Here is a 22,447-nt window from a genome sequence, read left to right on the forward strand (position 1 = left end):
TAAAAGGTATTTTCAGCCCAGCTAATTTAAGATTATTCAAGGTTTGGCACTAATGCTGCTTAACGTGATGCTAAATGTCTTCAAATCTAAGGAAAGTGACAGTGAGGTTGTTGAAAGCAATAGTAGCTTAAACACATTTCTAGGCCATTCTATCACAGCCTCATTTCTCTGAGCCCCGCTAAAACAACTTCTCAAAAAAACAATAAGCAGAACGGAATGTGAGATGCTTTTTATTTGTCAGTTAAAGAAAAATGCTTAAAACGTATACAGCTGTATCTTTGTCCAGTCAGCTGAAGGTGGATGATAGGTCCCATCACCACAAGACGGAGCTGTTAGTCCAAAATAAGCGAGGAGAAACAGGTAATACATTCCCATAACCGAGGGGATAGGAGAAGATTGTAGGCTGTGTAGTTATCCTGCTTATGAGAAAAAACATGTGTCACAAGGCTGGTTATGGACATTATAATAAGTATGCAAAATAAATGCTTTTTGTTTGTTTTTTACCTTTAAACTCGATCATTTCCATCATGTGGAAGAACTAGAGGCCACTGTGAAAATAACAAATAACAAGTTAAATTCACTCAGCCACACAACAAAAAATTCTAAAAGTTGAAATCTCAAATTGATACAGCACCCAGAAGAAACTTAAGTGTCCATTGAGGACAAGCACTGATTGGATTGCAAGCTTGGTAACATTTGATGCAATGTTTGGTAATTAAGTTTAGATCAAAAGTAGACTTGATGTACTTTTTCTGAAAACTTACCAGATTGAAAAGTCGCCTGCACTCCAAGAACGCACGACCGCAGACACATCCTCAGCGCTTTTTCCATCTGACGTCATCATGTCATCTTTGGAGTTGTGATTGTAGTTACCACAGGCCCCACACATTCTATAGGAGAAGCTGGCGTCCACAATCACAGTGACCTCCAGCGAGATGGAGAATTTGATCTGAAGAACCGACGCCTTCTCGATGATAATGATCCCGTCTAAGATGTGCACGTATATGTCACAGCTCACTTTTAGAGGAAGAGACACTTTTCTGCCATTTACCTGAACAAAAGAGAAAAGTTAGAGGAGGAAAACATTTGTTTAATCTAAATCTCACTAAATGATAATTATTGTGTTACTGTTGTTACATTTCAAAGTACCGGTAATACAACTAAAAGATGTTTGATAAAGGAGATCATTCTGATATTGTTCTCTCACCCAAACTTCATGCAGACTGTTCACTACGATGATGGTTTTTCTGGTGAATATATAAATTATGTCCACTGAATAGGTCTCGTTCCTGCAGCTCCGTACGTCTACCACGACCCTGAACCAAAGATCTGCAGTGACATTACACAAAGAGGCCACCTCAAAAGCCCCCAGAGCACCCATGGGTCCAGTCATGCCGTCAAAGGAGGAGAGAAGGCCATCCTGGTTGATGATACATTGGCCTTGTGCCACGTGGCAGTCTCTGACACCATTTCGGACTTCACAAACTTTTCCGCTGTCACAGGACAATCTTTGACATTTCACTGTCCCAGACGCCTTGCACACACATTTGGACTTACATTCTGGATCCACGACAGTTTCACCAACCTGTAAACAAATGTGTTTAAGTTTGAGGTGAACAATAAAACATCTGCAAGGTAGTAAAGCCACCCCAGGAGATGTCGTTTTGTGTCCTTAGGAAAGACACTTCACCCACATTGGTCATTGCAATGTACCTTGAAGGTGGAAAATAGTTGTTTTGAAAGTTTAAATAGGGTACAATGATTCTAAGTTTTAAAAATAAATAAAAAAATTAAGCAACAGTAAGATTTAAGAAAGAAACAAAACCCTGCAGTCTGATCTTCCTAACAAGGGATAAGGAGATATTTTAAAGCCTTAGTGTTTTACTGTCCATTCTGAACTAAAATGGGATAAAATGGGATCATCATTAGCCGGGAATCCAAAAATTTAATATATTTTATACCCAAAAATAAAATATAATGTGAAAAGTGCCTATCTCTACTCTGACCACGTCACCCTTTCACCTCTCATCTAATGTATAAGCATAAATGTTACCGTTAGGTATCTGCCGTTGTGTTCACATCCACAGTTGCCCATAGAAACACAATGAACCCCGTCAAAAACCAAGCCCTGGTCACACTGACATCCTTCAAAGCAGGCCTTAGAACAGGTGACTGGGTACATTAGATTAGCACAGGTGACTCCACAGGTGTCAGCACACAGCTCATAGTGGCTGTTCTTTGGGCACAAACCAGCTGCAAAAAATGTCTGTAGTTAAAACACTGGATAGAAAAGCACCTTTTTACGTACTTATGTTTGTGTTTCTTACGGCAGAAGGAGTCTGTCCTCCACGACTGGATCTGAACTCCAGCACTCTGGCAGGCCAGGGCGTATGCCAGGACACTGTTGCACAGAGTATCCTTATTGCCATCCATCGCACAGACATCAAAGACACAGTGAGAAAAGTAAGTCGCTGGATCAATTTTGCTGTGACAATCTTTAAAAGGCCCATTTGGTGCACTTATGATACCACAGGACTCAGGCTTTCCAAATGAAGCTGCTTTGGCCTCATCACAGACTGGGCACTGACCACCACATCCTCCGCACAAGAATCCAGGAAGATCCACGACCCAGGCCTTTCCAAACTCATCAACATTATTGATCGGTTTGCCATTTGGGAGCATGAAGTCATCTTTGGGGTTCTTGTTGTAGTTGCCACAAAGGCCACACATCCTTTCCACATAACTGGATGGCACAATGACTTCAACATAATAGACAGTGTCATACAGCACTGTCAAACCAAAGTCAGTTCTAACAATAATGTTGCGGCCTTCTTGAGTGATTTGTATGCGCCCATCATGAAGGAACAGGGGAAGCTTGACAAGTTCATCATTCACCTAAACAAAATAATCACAAACATTATGGTTTTTGTTTTTTATCTGTTTTAAATGGAAACAGTTTAACTTACAATGACTTTCCAGGAGATTCTTTGTTGAATATAGATGACAAAACCATAGACAGCCACTGTAACAGACTTCGTCACAGCAACTTTTCCATTTCCATACTTCTCATTCCCCTGGGTTACAGTGAATGGTGTTAGCTGGCCTTTGTCATCATCACAAACCTTAGCCAGAACATAAACGCAGGTACCCTGGAAATCAAACCTGCGCCCATCAAAGGAAATATAATGTGGGTCACCAGAAGCCACACACTTGGCCTGGCCCTCGGGGTGGCAGCCTTTCACACCGTTCACGAGCCTACACGTCTCACCAGGACGGCACTTGGCATTTTCACATGAAACTGCTCCGTTCTCTCCACATGTGCACTTCTCCACACATTCGTCCTCTGGATAGAAGATGTCTCCTATTTTGTAATAGTGTCCATCATAGGAGCAGCCACAGTCTTTAACAGGCACGCACACATCCCCACTCAGCAGGAAGCCCTCATCGCATTCACAAGCTTCTGTACAGGGTCTTTTGCAGGTCACAGAGGTTAAGCTGGCACAGGTTTCTGGGCAGCCCGTGGCACAGAGGGTGTAATGGCTATTAGCGGGGCACACCATCGCTACGGGACAAGAACAAAGAAGGTTTGAGCAACATAAAACACTGAATTGTTAAAGCTGAAAGTTGAAATAAACTTACGGCAGAAATCTTCTGTTCTCCAGGAGAGGACTGTTATTCCAGAGCTCTGACAGGCAGAGGCATACGCACTAATGGCCTCACATACTGAGCTAGAGTGCCCATTATACTGACAGGCATCAAACACACAGTCCTCCAGATATGGGGCAGGATCGACCACACTGTGGCACTCTTTAAAAGGCCCGTCTTTGTCTGCGATAATGCCGCAGTATTTCTGTGCTCTATACATTTCTTTCTGGGAGTCTGTACAAGCATGGCACCATGGCCCCTGGCAGACTGATGAACAGCCTGGAACAAGGGCCAACAGCCAGCTCTCGCCCAGCTCTTCTCCATTTGCAGCAGTCTGGCCATTGCGCATGGTCAGATCGTCCTGGGGTCTTCCATTGTAGTTGCCACACAGACCGCACACGGCGCCCTGGTAGTTGCTGGGCAGAGTCACAGTGACAGTGGAGCGCCAGTCAAAGGTCAGAGTGATGCCAGCAGTTGTTTCCACCACGGCTTTTTTGCCGGAGCGATACACCTTCAGATCATCACTGTACACCAGAGGCAGAGACTCGAGCTGTCCATTAAGCTGAGGAGAACACAAAGAGCGGATATGTTAAGGAGTTTATAGATTGAATAATTATACAGCCTAATCTATATTGATATGCAGCTAGGTCTCAGTTTAATTGAAAAATGATTTTGAAATTTAACTAACTTGTGTGCAAATGTATAATATGAAATTCTGCCTTTATTCCCACATGTCAGAGTATGTGTCCTGGTTCTTTATCCCTTAAACTAATACAGTGTCCCGTTTTGTCCTCTTCAAAATGCTTCTGCCTGGTTCCAGTCTAAAGGCCAATTTGACATGTCTGCACTCACCAAGATTTTGTTGGGGATGTCTCTGCTGATAGTGATAGTGGCTCCATAGATACTGAAGGTGACAGATTTGGTGATGGACACGGCCTTGTTGTTGCCTCTGTGCTCATTCTGCACATTCACTGTAAATGGCACCAGACCAGGTCGTCTGGAGCACAGAGCTACCAGTTGATACACACATGTGCCTTGGAAGTCAAATTTGCGACCATCAAAAGAGCGGTAATGGGGGTCACCCGAGGCTCTACAGATAGCATAGCTGGTGGGGGTGCAGCCACGGACCCCATCCACCACTGTGCACTGCTCATTGGCAGAGCAGGACGCGTCTTTGCATATCACCATACCCAGAGTTGTGTCACAATCACAGAGGCGCCTACAAGCCTGGTCCTCCCAAAACTGTTGGCCTGGTTTGTAGTAGCGGCCCTGATATGAGCAGCCACAGGTTTTTTCCGGCACACAGACCCCAGCACTGAGGACATAACCCTCATCGCACACGCATGTCTCTACGCAAACAGCTGTGCATATCTCCTTTTGTTCTGGGAAGGGGCAGGACGGCTGGCATGGGCTGGCACATTCTTCAAAGTGGCTGTGGCGCTGACAGTTCATTGCTGCAAAAAAGTTATACAAAGACAATTATAACTTTATTGTTATTATCATAATTATTAATGATAATATATTACTAACATTTTAAAGATAGATGTATTTATTTCAAAGGTGAGTGTTGTTTGTTAAATATTACCATTTGGTTTTATGATATTGACATTATTGTGTTGTTAATGTGTTTTTTCCGGTATCAATACAATTTCAATTGTTTTTGTGTTATTTTGTGTTTGTTTTAACATTTTAAAATATGTAGTAAATTAACAACAGTATCGATCAAATTAACAGCATGTTAGTCAAAAATACTCACGACAGCCAAATTTCTTCCTCCAGCCTTGGATAATGATTCCCTCGTCGCGACATTCCTCGATGTAGGAGGCCAGAGCCTGACAGAGCATCTTCTTGTCTCCATTATTCAAACACATGTCAAACACACAGTTTTTCATGAACGCTTCAGGGTCCACTTTATCATGACACTTCTGGAACACATTTTCGACTTTGGTGGTGAGGGCTCCGCAGAAGGCTTCAGTCTCATATAGCTTACGTTGGTCGTCATCACAAGTTGGACAGTTTCCTTCGCACGTGTCCCAGCACGGACTGTCCTTATCTTGCTCAGGGGTTTGCCAGCTTTTGGCCCATTCGACGATAGAGGACACAGATTTGCCGGCTGGATTTTGAAGCTCATCGCTGCGGTTGCCATTGAAGTTGCCGCACAGGCCACAGACATGGTTGTAGTAAGAGCTCGGGAGCCTGATCACAAGTGCCTGGTTCCAGTCGTAAGTGACAGTGAGACCGAAGTCTGTCTTGATTTTGATTTTATTCCCCTGTTGAACTAGAGACACAACAGTGTCTTCCTCATCCAAAAGCACTGGCAGGTTTAAAAGATCTCCGTCCACCTGTAAAAACACACATTCATGTTTTCAAAGATGCATTTGAAGCTTGCTGAATAATGCCTAATAGGGAAATCTTACAGTGACTTTGCCGACTTGGTTCTTGCGCACAATGATACTATATCCATACACAGATACCTCCACCTCTCGGACGTAGGAAACAGCTCTGTTCCCTCTATTGTCATTTCTCTCTGTGATTGAGTAGGGCACTAGACCGTCCAAGTCTCCACATGTTTTAGAGATGACGTATCTGCATGTGCCTTGGAAGTCAAAGTTATACTTATCAAAGGTGTGATAGTGTGGGTCGCCCCAGGCCCAGCAGACACCAGTGTACTCTGGGACGCACACAGCTTCACCCTTTTCAACACGACACTTTTCTTTAACACGACAGTTTGCATCTTTGCAGGGATCTACGACAAAGAGAGGTACTTGTAAGTCCACGTATCATCTGTTCCTCCGGTTGTGTCAGAGTGGGCCTTGCCTGTGTTGTAGCATCCCTGAATGCCTTTCTTCACTGTGCAATTGGTGCCTTGAGGACATGAGTGATTTTCACAAACCAGGCCTGTAGTTGAATTACACATACACTTTGTAGTGCAGTCTTCATTGTAAACCACTTCACCAGGCTAAGTGCAAAGAGCATTATTGGGCATCAATATTGACACTTGTTTTCAAATGACTTCATTATTGAAAGTACCTTGTACGTTGTTCCCTGGTCATAGCAGCCACACTCGTCCTCTTTGACACATGTTTGTCCATTGAACATGAACCCTGCGTCACATTCACATCCCTCTGTGCAGCCGGTGGGACACTGCACTATTTCTGTGAGGCCAGGACAGGCAGCAGAGCAGGAATCTGCGCACACTTCATAGTGGCTGTTGGCTGGGCACTTCATTGCTGAAAAATATGAAGACATTGTTTTATTACAAACTATTTAACAGCACTTTGAAAATCGACAGCACTTACGGCAGAAGGAGGGAGACCTCCAGCTTTTCACATCCACTCCTGCGATTTGACAGTTCAAGGCATAGGCCGCTACACTGTCACAGAGCACCTTTCCTTCTCCATTAGACGCACAGACATCAAAGACACAGTCATCAAAGTACAGCTGTGGGTCCAGTTTACTGTGGCACTCTGAGAAAGGACCTTGTGGAGCTGTTATTATTCCACAGTAGGTGGACCTGGAGAACACAGCCTTTCGTGCTTCGTCACAGTTGGGACATTCATTTCCTTCACAGCCATTGGAACACACAACATTTGGAATGTTGACTTTCCATGATTTTCCAAAGGTGTTGACATTGTCAGTGAGATTTTCATTAGGCATTTTAAAGTCATCTGTGGGTTTGCCGTTGAAGTTACCGCACAGGCCACAGACCTTATCGCGATAATTGCCAGGCACTGTCACAGTAACAAGGTATATGAGGTTATAGCTGACTCGAAGCCCGAAATCTGTCTCAATCACATAATTAGTCCCCTCCTGGTAGACCAGGACTGCACCGTCCATAATATTTAAAGGGAGATTGTTTAAAATTCCATTCACCTAAAAAACAATAAAAAACAATAAATTATAAAGAGCAGAATACTATAGTCTGAACATTGTAGTATTCTTTAGGTCAGTGTAAGAATTTCTGTTAGTCACAGCAATTACACATAAAAAACAATTCATTTATTCACAGAAAACAATGTAAGTTCAATATTTGTAAACTTGTTGCTGTGTGAAATGTATGAACTTACCAGAACTCCAAACATGTTCTTTCTCATAATGAATGTTGTGTCATAGACTTTCACAGCAACAAGCTTTGTGACTGATGCCCTCCTGTTCCTGGGCCACTCCTCGTTCAACACTTGAACTGAGAAGGACGTGAGGTGTGTTCCCTCCAGACCGCAGCTCTGGGACAGGATATAGGTGCAGGTTCCTTGGAAGTCAAATTTCCTCCCGTCAAAAGAGGTATAGTGGGGATCACCGGAGGCTTGACACACGCCCTTCCCAACTGGGTGACACTTCTGGACGCCATTCTCTATTGCACACTTTTCATTCGGACCACAAGAGAACTTCTTACATTCAACCTAAGGAAAAGAAAAAAACAAATAAACATGTATAGAAATTTAAAACTGGGTTGTTATGTACTTTATTGATTTTTTGTCTTGGCTTTACTGTATTTAAATGTTAATATTTCAATATCATATAAAAATGATGTACCTCTCCATCTTGTCCACATTTGCATTCTTCCTCACATTGTCCATTGGGGTAAAACACTTGGCCAAAAGTGTAGTAGCGTTCTTCATAGACACAACCGCACTCTGTGGATTCCACACATTTGTCTCCGCTGAGGATGTATCCATCATCACAGGCGCAGTCCTCTTTACACAATTCCTTACAGTTCTCTGGAGGGCTCAGGCTCTGACAGGTAGCAGGACAAGCATCTGCACAAACCTCATAGTGACTATGGACTGGACACTTCATAGCTGTGAACAAACAAATAAATAAATATTAAAGCAAAGCAAGTATGAACTCAATGGTCCTGGGCCCCCATCATGATAATGAGGAATCTACCCACTCCACATATGGCCCTTCTGATGCCATGTTGCCTCCCTGCACACTGCACCAGGAGTCTGTACTGCCTGCTGTGGTGGTAGAGAATCTGTCAGTCGGTCAGTGCAGGTACTTAAAGGAGTGATGGAAGATTTTTCGCAGATTTGAGAACTCAAGCGGAAGTGCGAATGCGCACTCACCCTGTGCAGACGTGCACAACAGCCTCGCGGGTACACGTGCGTTTGTTTATTAGCGCCACAAATCGCATCGCTCTCGTCTACCGTAGATTTCCGTCTCTTCTGAGCCAGTTCAAACTGTCTTTCTCTGTCTTAATTTTGTCCTGTACACTGAGGGAACTATTTTATGATAGATCCATGCGCCTAGACACAGGGAAATGTGCTGCTCTCCTGGGGACGAGCCGACGAGGCTGCAGGTGAGCAGTAGGTGCATTCTAAGATTGATACGTGGCAGGACTAATTGGCAATCCACGCTACGAGGAAATGAGACTCAGATTTGGGCAAAAAAATAGTCCATTACGCCTTTAATACACTGGGTACTAATACAACATTTAGTCTAGAAAAACATGTGCGGCAGTGCGCGCTCCCTCTAGTTCTCGCTCTCTGGCCTTTGACACTGCTGTCACTTCCGGGTTTGCGCCGAGGGTTGGGCTCCCATCGTCCTCAGGTATGAGATAGACAGAGGCTGATAATGTATTTTAATTTAATTCTAACCTACTTTGGCCTTAGTGCCGTCGCTCCTAGGGCATCACCCCTGCAACGTCTCACACAGACATTCGTCTCGCTTGTGTACGCTCCTGCGTGTGTCTGGTCGCTCGCTATGCCCCATTGTCACTGTCGCTCACTTTGTCGTCCACGTTTGGTCGGTTCCGCTGACATGGCGTAAAGCCTATGGATTGAGGCGTGGTGCGCCAGGAAAGTGGTACGTGTTGCCCGTTCGCTTAGATCCCACGTGAGGGGGCTGTTGTACTAATGAAACTGTCCATAGGTAACTGGTAGATCAATGAAGCTGCTGCGTGGAGTGATGGCACTGAGGAAGACCTACAGTTTTGTCTTGTTTTGCTTTGTTTTGTTTTTTGTTTTTGTTTTGTCTTGTCTCTTTATTATACATTGTTTACTTCCTGTAATTGTACGGTGTAATGTGGCGGTCCTGCACCTCCGTAGGTTTGAATGGGAATTGACCTGAATGTATTTTACATTTTAACTGAAAATAGAATTAAATTATGTATAAACTGAACCAAGTGTCTGTCTGCCAATAAAGAACCCGCGTGTCCTTCACTTTTAATTTCGGTCCTGGGCCTATCCCAGGTGGCGTTGTTGGTGTCGTTAATCCATCTCCTAAACTAAAATATAAATGTAAATGCCTGTAACACCCTCGTCGTGCCACACATGCTTTAACTGCTGTAACACACCAGGTGCATTGGTACATAAATTGGTCAAGTGTGATGCTATATCCATCCCTTGGGTTTGTCTACATATAATCTTTTTCGTGAAAGTTTCTGTAAACTAGACATAACCTTTCTCAATCAATGACAAACCCTTTCATAGGATCTGTGTGGTCACTCAGTTTTATTCAAGCAATGTGCTTCTTAACATTTTTTTGAAAAATCACTATAGTTAATTTAATGAGAGCATTATTATCATTATATTATTATTAACAGAATTATGCATGTATGCAAAATAAGAATGCTTTTAAGAGGAACACAATTGATTTTCCAGAAGTGCCAGAAATGTCAACAGGCAGGAGGTTCTATCGGGCCTTTATATAGCTAGTTATAGCTTCCTCTGCAGCCCATCCACTCAAATTTAAACTTAAAACTTAACTTTGTCAGCTTTCACACACAGCCCCTCTCCCACCTGCAGCATCTGACTGAAAAACCACGTAGCCACAAACGCCACCATAATCAAAGTGTGGTGTGGATTGGCCAGTAGGTGTCACTCCACTCAGTATAAAGTGTCAAGGGTGCGCAGCAGAAGTTTCCCAACGGTCATGGGGGATGGGACAAGCAAGCTCCGCCACCTTGCCTTTTTCTTGACCTCAACATAAATGTGATTGTTTTTATAGACAACGATGACTGTGTCATTTCACTGAGACCTATGTTTTGATTAAGAAACGTAAGAAAACGTATTCATAAATAAATCATATTCTGTATTAAAAATGTGTAAGTGCCTCTTGTCAACAACGAGTCTGTGCGCCTTTCTTTTAATGTTTTCAATATGGTCCTGGGCCCATTAATGCCCAGGTGGCGTTGTTGGTCCTCTGATTGGGTTTTAAACAGTAACAGCTAAAGTTAAAACACCCCACATGCCACAAAAGCATATTTTCTAGACTCTTTGTAGTTCTAGTTCCCAGTCAGTGTATCAAGTCTATCTGAGAGTTGAACCTGCTGATCCACAGGCAGATTCTCTACACCATATTAAGCAGTACAGGCTCCTGGCACACTTTATGCATGACTTTAAAAGGGCCACATGTGGTATGAGTGGATTATTCATTATCATAAATGGAGGGACATGGTCACACACCAATAAGAAAACCAGAACAGTAGTCCATAGTGTGGGAGTAGACAATTGCTCAAAAACAATGGTGTTCAAAATTGGAATTAATTGGAGTTATTAGAAGAATATATTCATTATTTTTGACTTCTTTTTTTAAACATTGTACACCTTTGATAATTAAATGAAAACAAACTTACCACAGCACTGACCGGTGCGCCAGCTGTAGACCTCGGCTCCTACTGCTTGACAAGCAGAAGTGTAGCTTGTGATAGACTGACACAGCACATCTTTTCTTCCTCTAAACAGGCAGACGTCATACACACAGTCTTCAAAATAGCCTGCAGGGTCTACTTTGGCATGGCAGTCACGGAAAGGACCTGTAGGATCTCTGATAATGCCACAAAAATCTTCTTTCTCATATTGAACCATCTCAGTTATGTCACAATCCGGACAATTTCCTTTACATTGGTCAACACATCCTGGTATCTCTGCCACTCTCCAGCTTGCACCAAAGTCTGCTGGATTGGCAGGATTGTTACCGTTTTTAGGAATGAGATCATCCGCTGGTTTATCATTGTAGTTGCCACATAGGCCACACACTGCTCCCATGTACACACTGGGCAGAGTTACAAAAACAGCACTTTGCCAGTTGAAGATAACCTTTAGTCCAAAGTTTGTGTGAACGACGGCGTACATCCCACTTTTGTACACATTCACATCTCCATCTTGAAGACTGATTGGGAGGTTTACTAACTCATTATTTACCTGTGAAAGAAATCAATGTAAGTATTTCAGAAAAACTATTACTACATCTCTAGCTGTAAACTCACCAGGATACGTCCTTTATGTGTTTGTGTAATCACAATGCTGATGGAGAAGACCTTAACTTCCACTAACTTAGTTAAGGAAACAGCTTTATTGCCTCTGTTGTTATTCTGCACATAAACTTCAAATGGCACTAACTCAGGATCCTCGGAGCACAGAGCAGTAAGCTGATAAACACACGTGCCTTGGAAATCAAACTTCTTCCCATCAAAGGTCTTATAATGGGGGTCACCTGTGGCCTGACATGTTTTGACAGAGATGGCTGCACACTTCCTGATGCCATCTACAACTTGACACTGCTCTCCATTCCTACAGCCTTTGTCTTTGCAATCCACCTTTTGGCTTTTGGGATCACATCTGCACCACTTCTGACAGTTCTGGTCAGCCCAAAACGACTCTCCGGGAGGAACATAACACCCGTTGTAGGTGCAGCCACATTTTTTTGCCTGAACACATCTATTTCCACTCCACAAAAAGCCCTTTCTGCAAGTGCAGCTCTCAATACAGGGGCGTTTGCATTTTGAGGGCGCGTCGGGATCAGAGCAGGTGGCAGGGCAAGCGCTGCCACAGAGCTCATACTGACTGTTGGCTGGACATCTAGGTGCTAAACAAGGAAAAATACACAATAATCAACAATCAGAAATCAACAATAGTGTGTTCACATCAGGTTTACTTGTTTTTTTAAATTACTTACGGCATTTGGCCATTTTTCTCCATCCACTGACCACAATTCCTGCACTTTGACAAGCATCGCTGTAGGTTTCCAGAGCTTTGCAGAGGAAATATCGCTGACCCTTTCCCATGCAGATGTCATATTTACAGTTTTCAAAGTAGGCTTGTGGGCCAATGACACTATGGCATTTGCTGAATGGGCCATCTATGACCATAGTGATAAGCCCACAGTTTAAGTCTCCCTCCCATATCGTCATTAGCTTGTGTTCACATGTCTCACAATTGCCCACACAGTCATCTCTGCACAAAGCCCCTTGCGTCAGCCCCGGGACCTTCCAGCTGCTGCCGAATGCAACCACGTCTCCTGCCTGGTTGCCTGAAGGTGTGGTGAAGTCATCACTGGAGTTTCCGTTGAAGTTTCCACAAAGGCCACATGTTTTTCCACTGTAAGAGGGAGACAGGGAGAGCACCAGAGAGTGCTCCCAGTCGTACCGCACACTCAGACCAAAATCAGTGTCAATGACCACAGAACGACCACTCTGAGAAAGGACCAGTTTGTTGCTATTCAGAGTGACAGGCAATGCCCAACGATTGTTATCAATCTAGAAGAGGGAAAGAAAATAAAGACGTGTATTGTTTATAGTAATACATTTTATAATAGTGTTTAATGTTGAAAAATATCTTACCCTGACATAACCTCTCTCAGACCGGGCCACAATAATAGTTGTGTCATACACCTTTACTATGACCAGGCCAACGTATGACACTTTAACGTTGCCTCGGTTTTCATTTTGAGCGAGAACCTCAAACGCTGGAAGATTGTCACTTGGCATACAGTTTTTAGCGATGACATATGTGCAGGTGCCCATGAAGTCATAGCGTCGCCCATCAAATGTCTCGTAATGCGGATCCCCCATTGCCCAGCAGGTGGCAGGTGTTTTGGGCTTGGGCACACACATGGGAGAGCCATCAATCATCTGACACTCGAGATTGTAACCACATTTAACCGTGCTGCAAGTAGGAGATTTCATGGATTTCCCTCCATGAGCTAAAGGAAGAAAAAAATCAAATTTTTCTTGCTTACTGTTTTTTGCTCACCATATTATAAAGCCCACCATCAATAAATGGTCTATTATGGATAATTTCTCATTTATAAAGCACATCGGACTATAAAGCGCATTAAACAAAACAGACGGATAAGTCAGAGTCAGTTGAGCTGTATTAAACACGTTCAAATCATTCAGATCAACATTATTCAACATCAAAACACACTCTGCTACCGCTAAATGACACGTTAGCATATTCACAACCATTCTCAGACAAGCTCACTTGTAAACACGTAAAATCTTTTTCAGTTCATTCCTCATCCACAAATCCCTCAAATTCTTCATCTTCAGATGCCGTACATCCCCCATCCCCGGATCACGTCGGATCCATCTCCGAGTCACGCGGCAGTTCAGTGATGATTTCGGCCTTTGTGAAAGCTTGGACTAATAGTTGAGCCCAGAGTTTAAAGTCTGCGTCGTAAGTGTGTCTCTTGCGATAATATAATAGATCCATGGCCAAATAGATCCATGATCCATGGTCTCTCGGCAGGAGCCATCTTGGGGTCCTTAATTTGGGGTCCTGTATTTCGGTGTCCGCGTTGTTCCTGACGTATAATGTAGTTTACATTTTGACAGAGCGCGACCCCAAAAAAGGGAACAAGCGGTAGAAAATGGATGGATGGATGGACAGAGCGCCACGAGCGCCATGTGTAGCGGTAGACTACTGTTCCCAGAATGCTTTGCATCATTCCGGAGTACCGTAAACATACTTCTAGACGTGCATCTGAGTCTTTCGTGTCCCGAGTCTTATTTATACATCGTGTACCACACAAAATCACTGCGCACTTTAAGTGCACCTTAAAGTGCGGAAAATACGGTGCTTACTATTAACTGTGGCACTTCTTTTTCAAAACTTGAAACTTTTCTCTCCCTGAGGAATCATCTACTATGCTAATGTAGCAAAGTGGGCCGGCAAGTTATAATACTGATAATTTATTAATACAATCATAAATGGTTTCACAGTTCGTTGTTTTCATAGTTTAGTCCAGTCATGCACTTTGAGACAAGTTGTCAAGTGAAGAGAGTTCACAGAAAGGCAAGACAGGGTCTTCTCCAGGGCACATGGAACGAGATGGATGTAACACGGCTCAGCTAGCGCTTGGACAGCGAGGCTTTACGCCGCGGTAGCCGGCCGGCACGCCATTTATCGCGGAGGTCGCACACCACACGGGCCCATGGTAGCACCGCGGAACACTGGACTGAGGAGCGATGTGGAGCAACCAGCAACCAGGAAGTGCAGTCAGAGGGCGACTGACGTCACCAGAGGCTAATTTATGGAGCTATGTCTAGATCAATTCACCTATCAGGGGTGTCTAAGCAGTGGCAGGGGCCCGCCTGCAGGCTATCCTGCCACACTAATGTGCCATTACGAGTGGTAGAGCCGTCTTCGTACCCACAGTATCTGCTTCACAAGTACAACAACGCCACCCTGTTTTTAGAGCAAGGACCAGGGAACCCTCAAACTAATTAGTTAATCCTGTGTCATAAAGGTCACACAGGTAAGTTAGGACTGTAATAATTGGACAGAGACAAAGATGTAAAAAGGGTGTACATTTATCAAGCTGCAGAATAATTTATATAAGTTAGTTCGATAAATTAAAACAGATATTTTCATGTTACCTTTGAGATTACAGTTTGACTCGCATCCAGCGTTGTCACTACTTCACTGTAACGTGACACTTGAATAGTCCCAGATCATTTAATCACATACTCTAGTCTTAGATGGAAGAAGAAGAAAGAAAGGGGAGGACCGCATGATGTTTCATTCTATGCCCAAAGCGCGTTTGGAGACGCCACCGAGGCCGGCTTCCCGGAAGGACCCCAAACGCTGATGAATGGCATGTTAGGCTCCTGAGTTAAGGACCAGAGCGACTCAACAAGCCGACACCCGAGCCTAGATTACGGACGAGTTAGCTCCCGCTACACAAGAGTGCAGAAAGTACGTATAGATTCAACACACCAAGTGTGAGCTAAACTACCTTGAGGCCACGACGCTTTACACTAAAAATAGCACTAGTTTGTCACTATTCTTTGGCTGCCTAGTCTGCGGCTCTGCGAGCTGCCATCTTTGTTTGACGTCAGAGGTGAGGTCGGGCAACGTAACAGACCCTCCTTTTATAGGGCGCCCTCACCTCCGTCATTACCTGCAGGTGGACAATAGACCGTCCTGCTACACTAACATCACTATGTTTCCTAAAACCTACCATTATATATTTTTGGGTATACTTTGTAATAGAATTGTATTTTCTTCAAAGTTAGTTCATGGAAAATTTCTCCCTGGACAGGGTTCCAATCTATAACAATATTGATTGTATACACTACATTATTCATTTATTTTGAGAAACTTTAGGGTGCATCTGATCCAAACTCTGGTCCGATTGGAAAGGTCGGTTTTGGTCCGATTGAATCAAACTCTGGCGCGATTCGTCTGAATTGTGGAAGATACAATGTCCTCAATCAAACCAAATCCACTTCAGTTTGTATTGTGGATGCAACCACCAATTTGGTGTACAAAAATGGGTTTATGTGTGAGTGAGTTATGTGTAAGCTCCCACTCCTTCCAGGAAAAAATAAATTACCCTGTCTAGTGCATTATCCTGGTGCACCGTATCTCAGCCGACCCGATGCTGTACAGACCAAACAAGGGGCAGATGCTTGAAACTGTGGGGCTGTAACCATCTTCTGTTTAGCTATAGGACATCTTGGCCCATGAATACTCTGTTCCTTCTGGGCACATCGCCATTAACTTTGATGTACCAAAGCCTGGTTATCAAACCCATTTAGACCCTTGAGTTCATATGCAGAACAGAAGAGATTTGAAGACTTGGATAGCATGGTCAGCTTCAATGGCCTCTGTTGCAGGGTATTTGTAGGTGATTTATTTTGAGTCTCCTTTTTTCATTTTCAAAACTTCTTTCTTTTGGCCATTTTGGACAGTGACCTGAGTACTCTGTGATGTCTGGATATAGACACTGTCAAATTTTGTCTGTGTGACCCACTCACTCTCAATAGCAGCTAGCTAGCTAGGCATATGCTATTCCCAACAAAAGCTATTTTCAATTTAGATGGCCATTCTTTGTGCTGCTCCAACAATGGACTCTGATGGAGGCGACGACACAGATCCATTACGACACATTAAACCATGACTTGGCCACACACAGGGCCAGAAATAAAGAGCTGCCATTCAACAGTCAATACTCTTTGGTGATATTCCCCATTAGATTTAAAACGGTTTGTAAAAATGTGCTAACAGATATATGACATGATTTAAAATGACCAAATTAATCTTAATAAAGATCAACAGAAATCAGAAGAAACACTTTTAAAACAATGAACTTACAGCTCTGGAAAAGCAGTGCAGCACAAAGCAGCAACAGGGAACCCATGGCTGAAAGACAATTTCCAAATGTTACTTAGTATTAATTCAATTTGAATTATCTAATGGTATTTCTTGAGCTCTTCTTACCTGCTAAGATGCACACTATAGAGACATTCAATATGCATCAATTTATACGGATACTGCCACAAAAAGGTGTGACCAATCACAATTTGAGACCTACCCACCACAAACAGGACTTAATGTGAGATAGAACAGTGTGTGCGTGCGTGTGTGTGTGTGTGTGTGTTTACAAAGGAACAAGGACTTTAATAATAAATAACACACCCATTTGAGTCAATTTCATGACACAAAAGATGTTGGGAATCAGAGCTCTATAAATTCTGAATGTACTAATGGGCACAAACTTTTGTATTTAACATATGTATATTCCCATAAGACTTGGTTTGAGAGAAATAAATACTCCCCTCCTTGAACCAACACCTTAAAGTGGTGGAGGGGTTCGAGTGCCCGAATGATCCCAGGAGCTATGTTGTCGGGGGCTTTTCTTAATTTTGTATTTACAGATACAAAACAGTAACAATAGTATATTAGAACAACAACGGCCCCTGCCGGTCTTCGGACTCTGCTCTCTGCATTTTACAGAGATGGCGCTAACGCGCCCTCATTGTGTGTGTTAACTAAGAACTAAGACAGCGACACATTGTACATGGCCAATGCTGTGCTTAACCAGTGCAATTTAACACAATTGTCGGTCAAATTTGCGGCTCCGCCACACAGAGACCGTGACACTTGAAATAAAAATTTTAATAACTTTTGATGGCCCGCTTGTGTAGATGATTTTCCCCAAATATGAGCTTGATCGGGCAATCGCCCACGGATGAATTTGTTTAAGTGTGAAGCGTAAATGTGAACATTTCAGAGATTGTGCGTTTTTTCCCATTTGTGACGTATATTTGCGGCTCCGCCGCACAGAAACCGTAACACTTGGAATAAAAATTTGAATAACTTTTTATGCCCCGCTTGTGTAGATGATTTTCCCCAAATTTGAGGAATCAGGCTATCGCCTTAGGAGGAGTTCGTTAGAGTGTGAAGCGTAAAAATGTGGTAGTTTTACAGATTTTGCGGTTTTTCCATAGGGATAACATGGGATGTTTCAGTCATCGCTACGGGTACGCCGTACAAAATATGACTTTGTCTCCCATACTTTTATGATCGGGATGGCAAATTAGAATTGTGTGCAAAATGTCATGTCATTTGGAAAAACTCTATTGTTTATAGGCCACTCTGAAGGCCAAATTGTCCAAATTCTGGGAAAAGTTTGCAGCACCGCCGCACAGAGATTGTAAAAGTGATCCCAAAAATTTTAATAACTGTAGATGCCCAACTTGTCTAGAGGACGTACACCGATTTTGAGGTCGGTGGGCAAAATGCCCTAGGAGGGGTTTGTTAAAGTGTGAAGCATAAATGTGAACATTTCAGAGATTTTGCATGTTTCCCATTTGTGACAGTATATTTGCGGCTCCGCCGCACAGAGACCGTAACACTTGGAATAAAAATGTTAATAACTATTGATGCCCCGCTATTGTAGATGATTTTACCCAAATATGAGCTTGATCGGGCAATCACCCACGGAGGAGTTCGTTAAAGTGTGAAGCGTAAAAAATTGGTAATTTTAGAGATTTTGCAATTTTTCCATAGAGATAACATGGGAGGCTTCAGTCATCGCTACGGATACGCCGTACAAAATATGACTTTGGCTCTCATACTTTTATGATCGGGATGCCAAATTAGAACTTTGTCCAAAATGTCATGTTATTTGGAAAAACTCTTATTGTTTATAGGCCACTCTAAACACCAAATAGTTCAAATTCTGGGAAAAGTTTGCGGCTTTGCCGCACATACACCGTTTAACAAATCAAAATAATTTGAATAACTTTTGATGCCAAAGTGCTGAAGATGATTCTAATCCAATTTTAGGTTGATCGGGCAAACGCCCTTGGAGGAGTTCGTTAAAGTGTGAAACATAAAAATGTAAAAATTTGGGCATATGTCTGATTGGCTTTTTTGATTCTGACGCCAAAATAGAATTTTGGGCAAAGTTTTGAACATTTTTGTAAAACTAATTTATGTCCGTCAATGTTAATTTAAAGGTCACTCTGTAGGGGGCGCTATCAAAGCCATTGACATTTTTTCACCATAAACTGGTCCACACTTGAAAGTTTAACAACTGATTCAAATTTGGTCCTATTCTGACTCGTTTTGTTCAAATGGGAGCAATTTTTAGATTTGCAAAATTACTGACTCAGCGTGTTTTCATTTTCCCACAGGGTAAGTCTAGGGGCATGGCCACAACAATATATATTTTTTGTTCGTATGAGAGGAATGCGTGTCCCGAATTTTGTAGCTCTACGACAAAGTTGACGTCGGGGCATCTCCCATAGGCGCAATGTATTTTGACTTTTGTTGGTGGTGTTTTTTAACGAAAAAAAAATGGCCCAGAAAAAACTGAATTTTTCGCCGATTCTGAATTTCGGACAGAGTTTTGTGAGTTTTTTGAGCATGTTCAGGGGGTCAAATTAGAGCTCAAAGAGCAGAAGAAGAACAAGAAAAAAAATTAAAGCCGGCCTTCCAACTCTGCTCTTGTATTTTACAGAGATGGCGCTAACGCGCCCTCATTGTGTGTGTTATCTAAGAACTAGAAAGAAATTTGCAACTCCGCCACACAGAGACCGTGACACTTGAAATAAAAAAATGTATAACTTTTGATGCCCCGCTTGTGTAGATTTTCCCCAAATATGAGCTTGATCGGGCAATCGCCCTAGGGATGATCAAAGACCAAATCCCACTCCTTTTTTGTGATAACACCGTTTCTGTGGAGCCTGTTTCCCAAAATTGGTCTTCTTTTAAGCCTGTCACTCTAGGGGACATCTCAGCTTTGGTGACCAAGATGAAACCCTCCTCTTGTACATCTGATGCCCTTCCCTGCAGGCTCTTCCTTAAAGTGTTTGATGTTATTGGCCCCTGGGTTACCAAAATGGTAAATCTCTCTCTTTCTATCGGTGTGTTTCCTGGTCCATTTAAACATGCATAGAGCCATTACTCAAAAAGACAAATTTAGACCCGACAGACCCAAAAAGTTTCAGACCTATTTCAAAGCTCCCTTTCATGTCCAAGATCCTAGAGAAGGTGGTCTCTGAACAATTGTCAGATTTCCTTGAACAGTCCAACTTTCACGACTCTTTTGAATCTGGTTTCCGCAAACGTCATTCAACGGAAACCGCATTGCTAAAAGTGTCCAGTGACATCATGATGTCTGCTGATTCTGGAAAATGCACTGTTCTAGTTTTGCTGGATCTGTCTGCAGCCTTCGACACTGTCGACCATCATGTACTGTTAAACAAATTGAGGGACCTGATTGGACTATCAGGGTCAGTTCTTCATTGGTTTCCCTCATATTTATCCGGTCAGAGCTTTAGTGTCGCTGCAAACCAAATAATGTCTGATTCAGCTGATCTGTTGTGTGGAGTTCCTCAGGGCTCCATTTTGGGTCCCGTCTTATTTTTGGTTATATAATCCCCCTGGGAATGATCATTAAAGAGTTTAGTGATGTGTCCTATCACCTGTTCGCTGACGATATTCAGCTATATTGCTCTTTTAAACCTTCTGAGATCCAAAAGCTGAACTACTTCAGTCAGTTGTTTAGTGCAAATGCAACAATGGCTCAGTAAAAACTCTCTGCAGCTAAATGCAGACAAAACAGAAACACTGATTATTGCCCCTGATGATGCCATTCCAGGGATAAACCAGTATTTGGGTGTTTTAGGCCAGACTGCTAAACCAAGTCTTAGAAACTTGAGGGTTATCTTTGACAAAGACATGTCTTTAGAGCACCACTCCAAGCTGTTGACGAGGAACTGTTTCTTTCAGTTGAGGGAAATCTCCAAACTCAGGAAAATGGTGTCTCAAAATGATCTGGAACTCATAATTCATGCTTTTGTCTCTTCACGTTTAGACTATTGTAACAGTTTGTTTTCCTGTCTAAACAAGAAGGAGCTCTCTCGTCTGCAGATGGTCCAGAACTCTGCAGAGAGGATCTTGACCCGCACAAATAGAAGGGCCCACATTTCACCCAATGCCCTTCACTGGCTGCCGGTCTCCTACCGGATACAGTTTAAGATTTTAGTCCTGACTTTTAGAGCTTTGCATGGTCAGGTCCCTTTGTACATCAACGATCTGATTAAACCGTACACTCCCCCTCGCTCACTGAGGTCTTTGGATCAGAAACTGCTGTTGGTTCCTCGCACTCGTTTTCGGACCAGAGGAGACAGATCCTTCCAGGCTGTTGCGCCCAGACTCTGGAATGATCTTTCGCTCTCCCTACGGTCACTGGACTCTGTTGTTGCTTTTAAGGGTCAGCTCAAAACCTTTTTATTTAGTCAAGCCTTTTAAATTGGATTTGCTTTAGGGACTGATTTGACTGTAATTGTTGTATGTGTATTGCTCACTGTAAGTTTTTTTTTTTTTTTTATTGTTTTATTCTGTGTTTTTGTGAAGCACTTTGTGACGTCTGTCTGTGAAAGGTGCTATACTAATACAATTTACTTGCTTACTTACTTTACTTAGAGTCCTGTCATATAGATACTGTCAATTTGTGTTGAGGATTAGGTGCCTTTGTGAGCGGTCTGATAACACACGACTCCAGGAATCATTACTTTCTGACATCATATTCTGACTGTTGTGCCTTTTTAAGCTGGAGTCTGTGAGATTTGTTCAGTTAGACCTGGGAGGGAGAGACGACTCTGTCAGGGAAAGCATTTTGGCTTGCGCACCGCTAAAATAAAGACCAACATTTGAACAAGACAACTTGGTTCTTTTCTGCCTTTTTTCTCTGGCACCGTTTATGTATTTTTTCCGCAACAGTGGCTCGGGCATCGGTTTTGGATGCCTTCTGGGCGCCTCCCTGGGGAGGTGTTTCGGGCATGTCCCACCGGGAAGAGGCCCCTTGGGAGACCCAGGACACGCTGGAGGGACTATGTCTCTCGGCTGGCCTTTGAATGCCCCGGGATCCCCCTGGAGGAGTTGGAGGAAGTGTCTGGGGAGAGTGAAGAGTGGGAGCCCCTGCTTAGACTGCTGCCCCCGCGACCCGACTCCGGATAAGTGGAAGCAAATGGATGGATGTGTAGCAGTATAGGCTGCAGGCAGGTTCTACTACTGATCAGACTTTCTATTGGCTGACGGTGACGTCAACCACTCTTAAAAGCGCTTCCGTCCTTACCTTGCGCCCTCTGACTTCGCGCTCTTACTTCCGGGTTCCCGATGTTTAAGCCGCACACGCCACTCTCAGTGCTTGCTGCCATGGGCCCGCGCGCTCTGTGTGCCGCCCGTTATGCCGGCTAACGGGCGTGCTATTGTTTACACTCTGTCCAGTCCTCCGTCGCACTTATCCAGCTGCAGATCTGAGCCATGGAGCTAGGATGCAC

At 43.3% G+C, this 22,447-nt stretch overlaps 1 protein-coding gene across 1 annotated transcript in view; it reads right to left on the minus strand.

The window, feature by feature from the left end:
* Positions 1 to 504: 504 nt before the first annotated feature.
* The window catches only part of LOC140374544 (IgGFc-binding protein-like), a 52,289-nt gene continuing 30,346 nt past the window's right edge, over positions 505 to 22,447 (minus strand). Inside the window, exons 19-37 of the mRNA XM_072461483.1 lie at positions 13,208 to 13,532; positions 12,544 to 13,123; positions 11,855 to 12,453; positions 11,222 to 11,789; positions 8,179 to 8,444; positions 7,713 to 8,045; positions 6,945 to 7,518; positions 6,676 to 6,875; positions 6,463 to 6,604; positions 6,063 to 6,391; positions 5,402 to 5,987; positions 4,498 to 5,099; positions 3,640 to 4,207; positions 2,967 to 3,562; positions 2,328 to 2,895; positions 2,054 to 2,253; positions 1,208 to 1,585; positions 765 to 1,051; positions 505 to 548 (exon numbers count right to left, since the gene is read on the minus strand). Of these exons, the coding sequence (XP_072317584.1) occupies positions 539 to 548; positions 765 to 1,051; positions 1,208 to 1,585; positions 2,054 to 2,253; positions 2,328 to 2,895; positions 2,967 to 3,562; positions 3,640 to 4,207; positions 4,498 to 5,099; positions 5,402 to 5,987; positions 6,063 to 6,391; positions 6,463 to 6,604; positions 6,676 to 6,875; positions 6,945 to 7,518; positions 7,713 to 8,045; positions 8,179 to 8,444; positions 11,222 to 11,789; positions 11,855 to 12,453; positions 12,544 to 13,123; positions 13,208 to 13,532 (7,711 nt within the window). The 3' untranslated portion in view covers positions 505 to 538. The remainder of the gene's footprint in view (positions 549 to 764; positions 1,052 to 1,207; positions 1,586 to 2,053; positions 2,254 to 2,327; positions 2,896 to 2,966; positions 3,563 to 3,639; positions 4,208 to 4,497; positions 5,100 to 5,401; positions 5,988 to 6,062; positions 6,392 to 6,462; positions 6,605 to 6,675; positions 6,876 to 6,944; positions 7,519 to 7,712; positions 8,046 to 8,178; positions 8,445 to 11,221; positions 11,790 to 11,854; positions 12,454 to 12,543; positions 13,124 to 13,207; positions 13,533 to 22,447) is intronic.

Source organism: Eucyclogobius newberryi, unplaced genomic scaffold (assembly GCF_026437365.1).
Source record: "Eucyclogobius newberryi isolate DKJ021-1_F unplaced genomic scaffold, fEucNew1.0.hap1 SCAF_3, whole genome shotgun sequence".
Classification (NCBI taxonomy): Eukaryota; Metazoa; Chordata; class Actinopteri; order Gobiiformes; family Gobiidae; genus Eucyclogobius; species Eucyclogobius newberryi.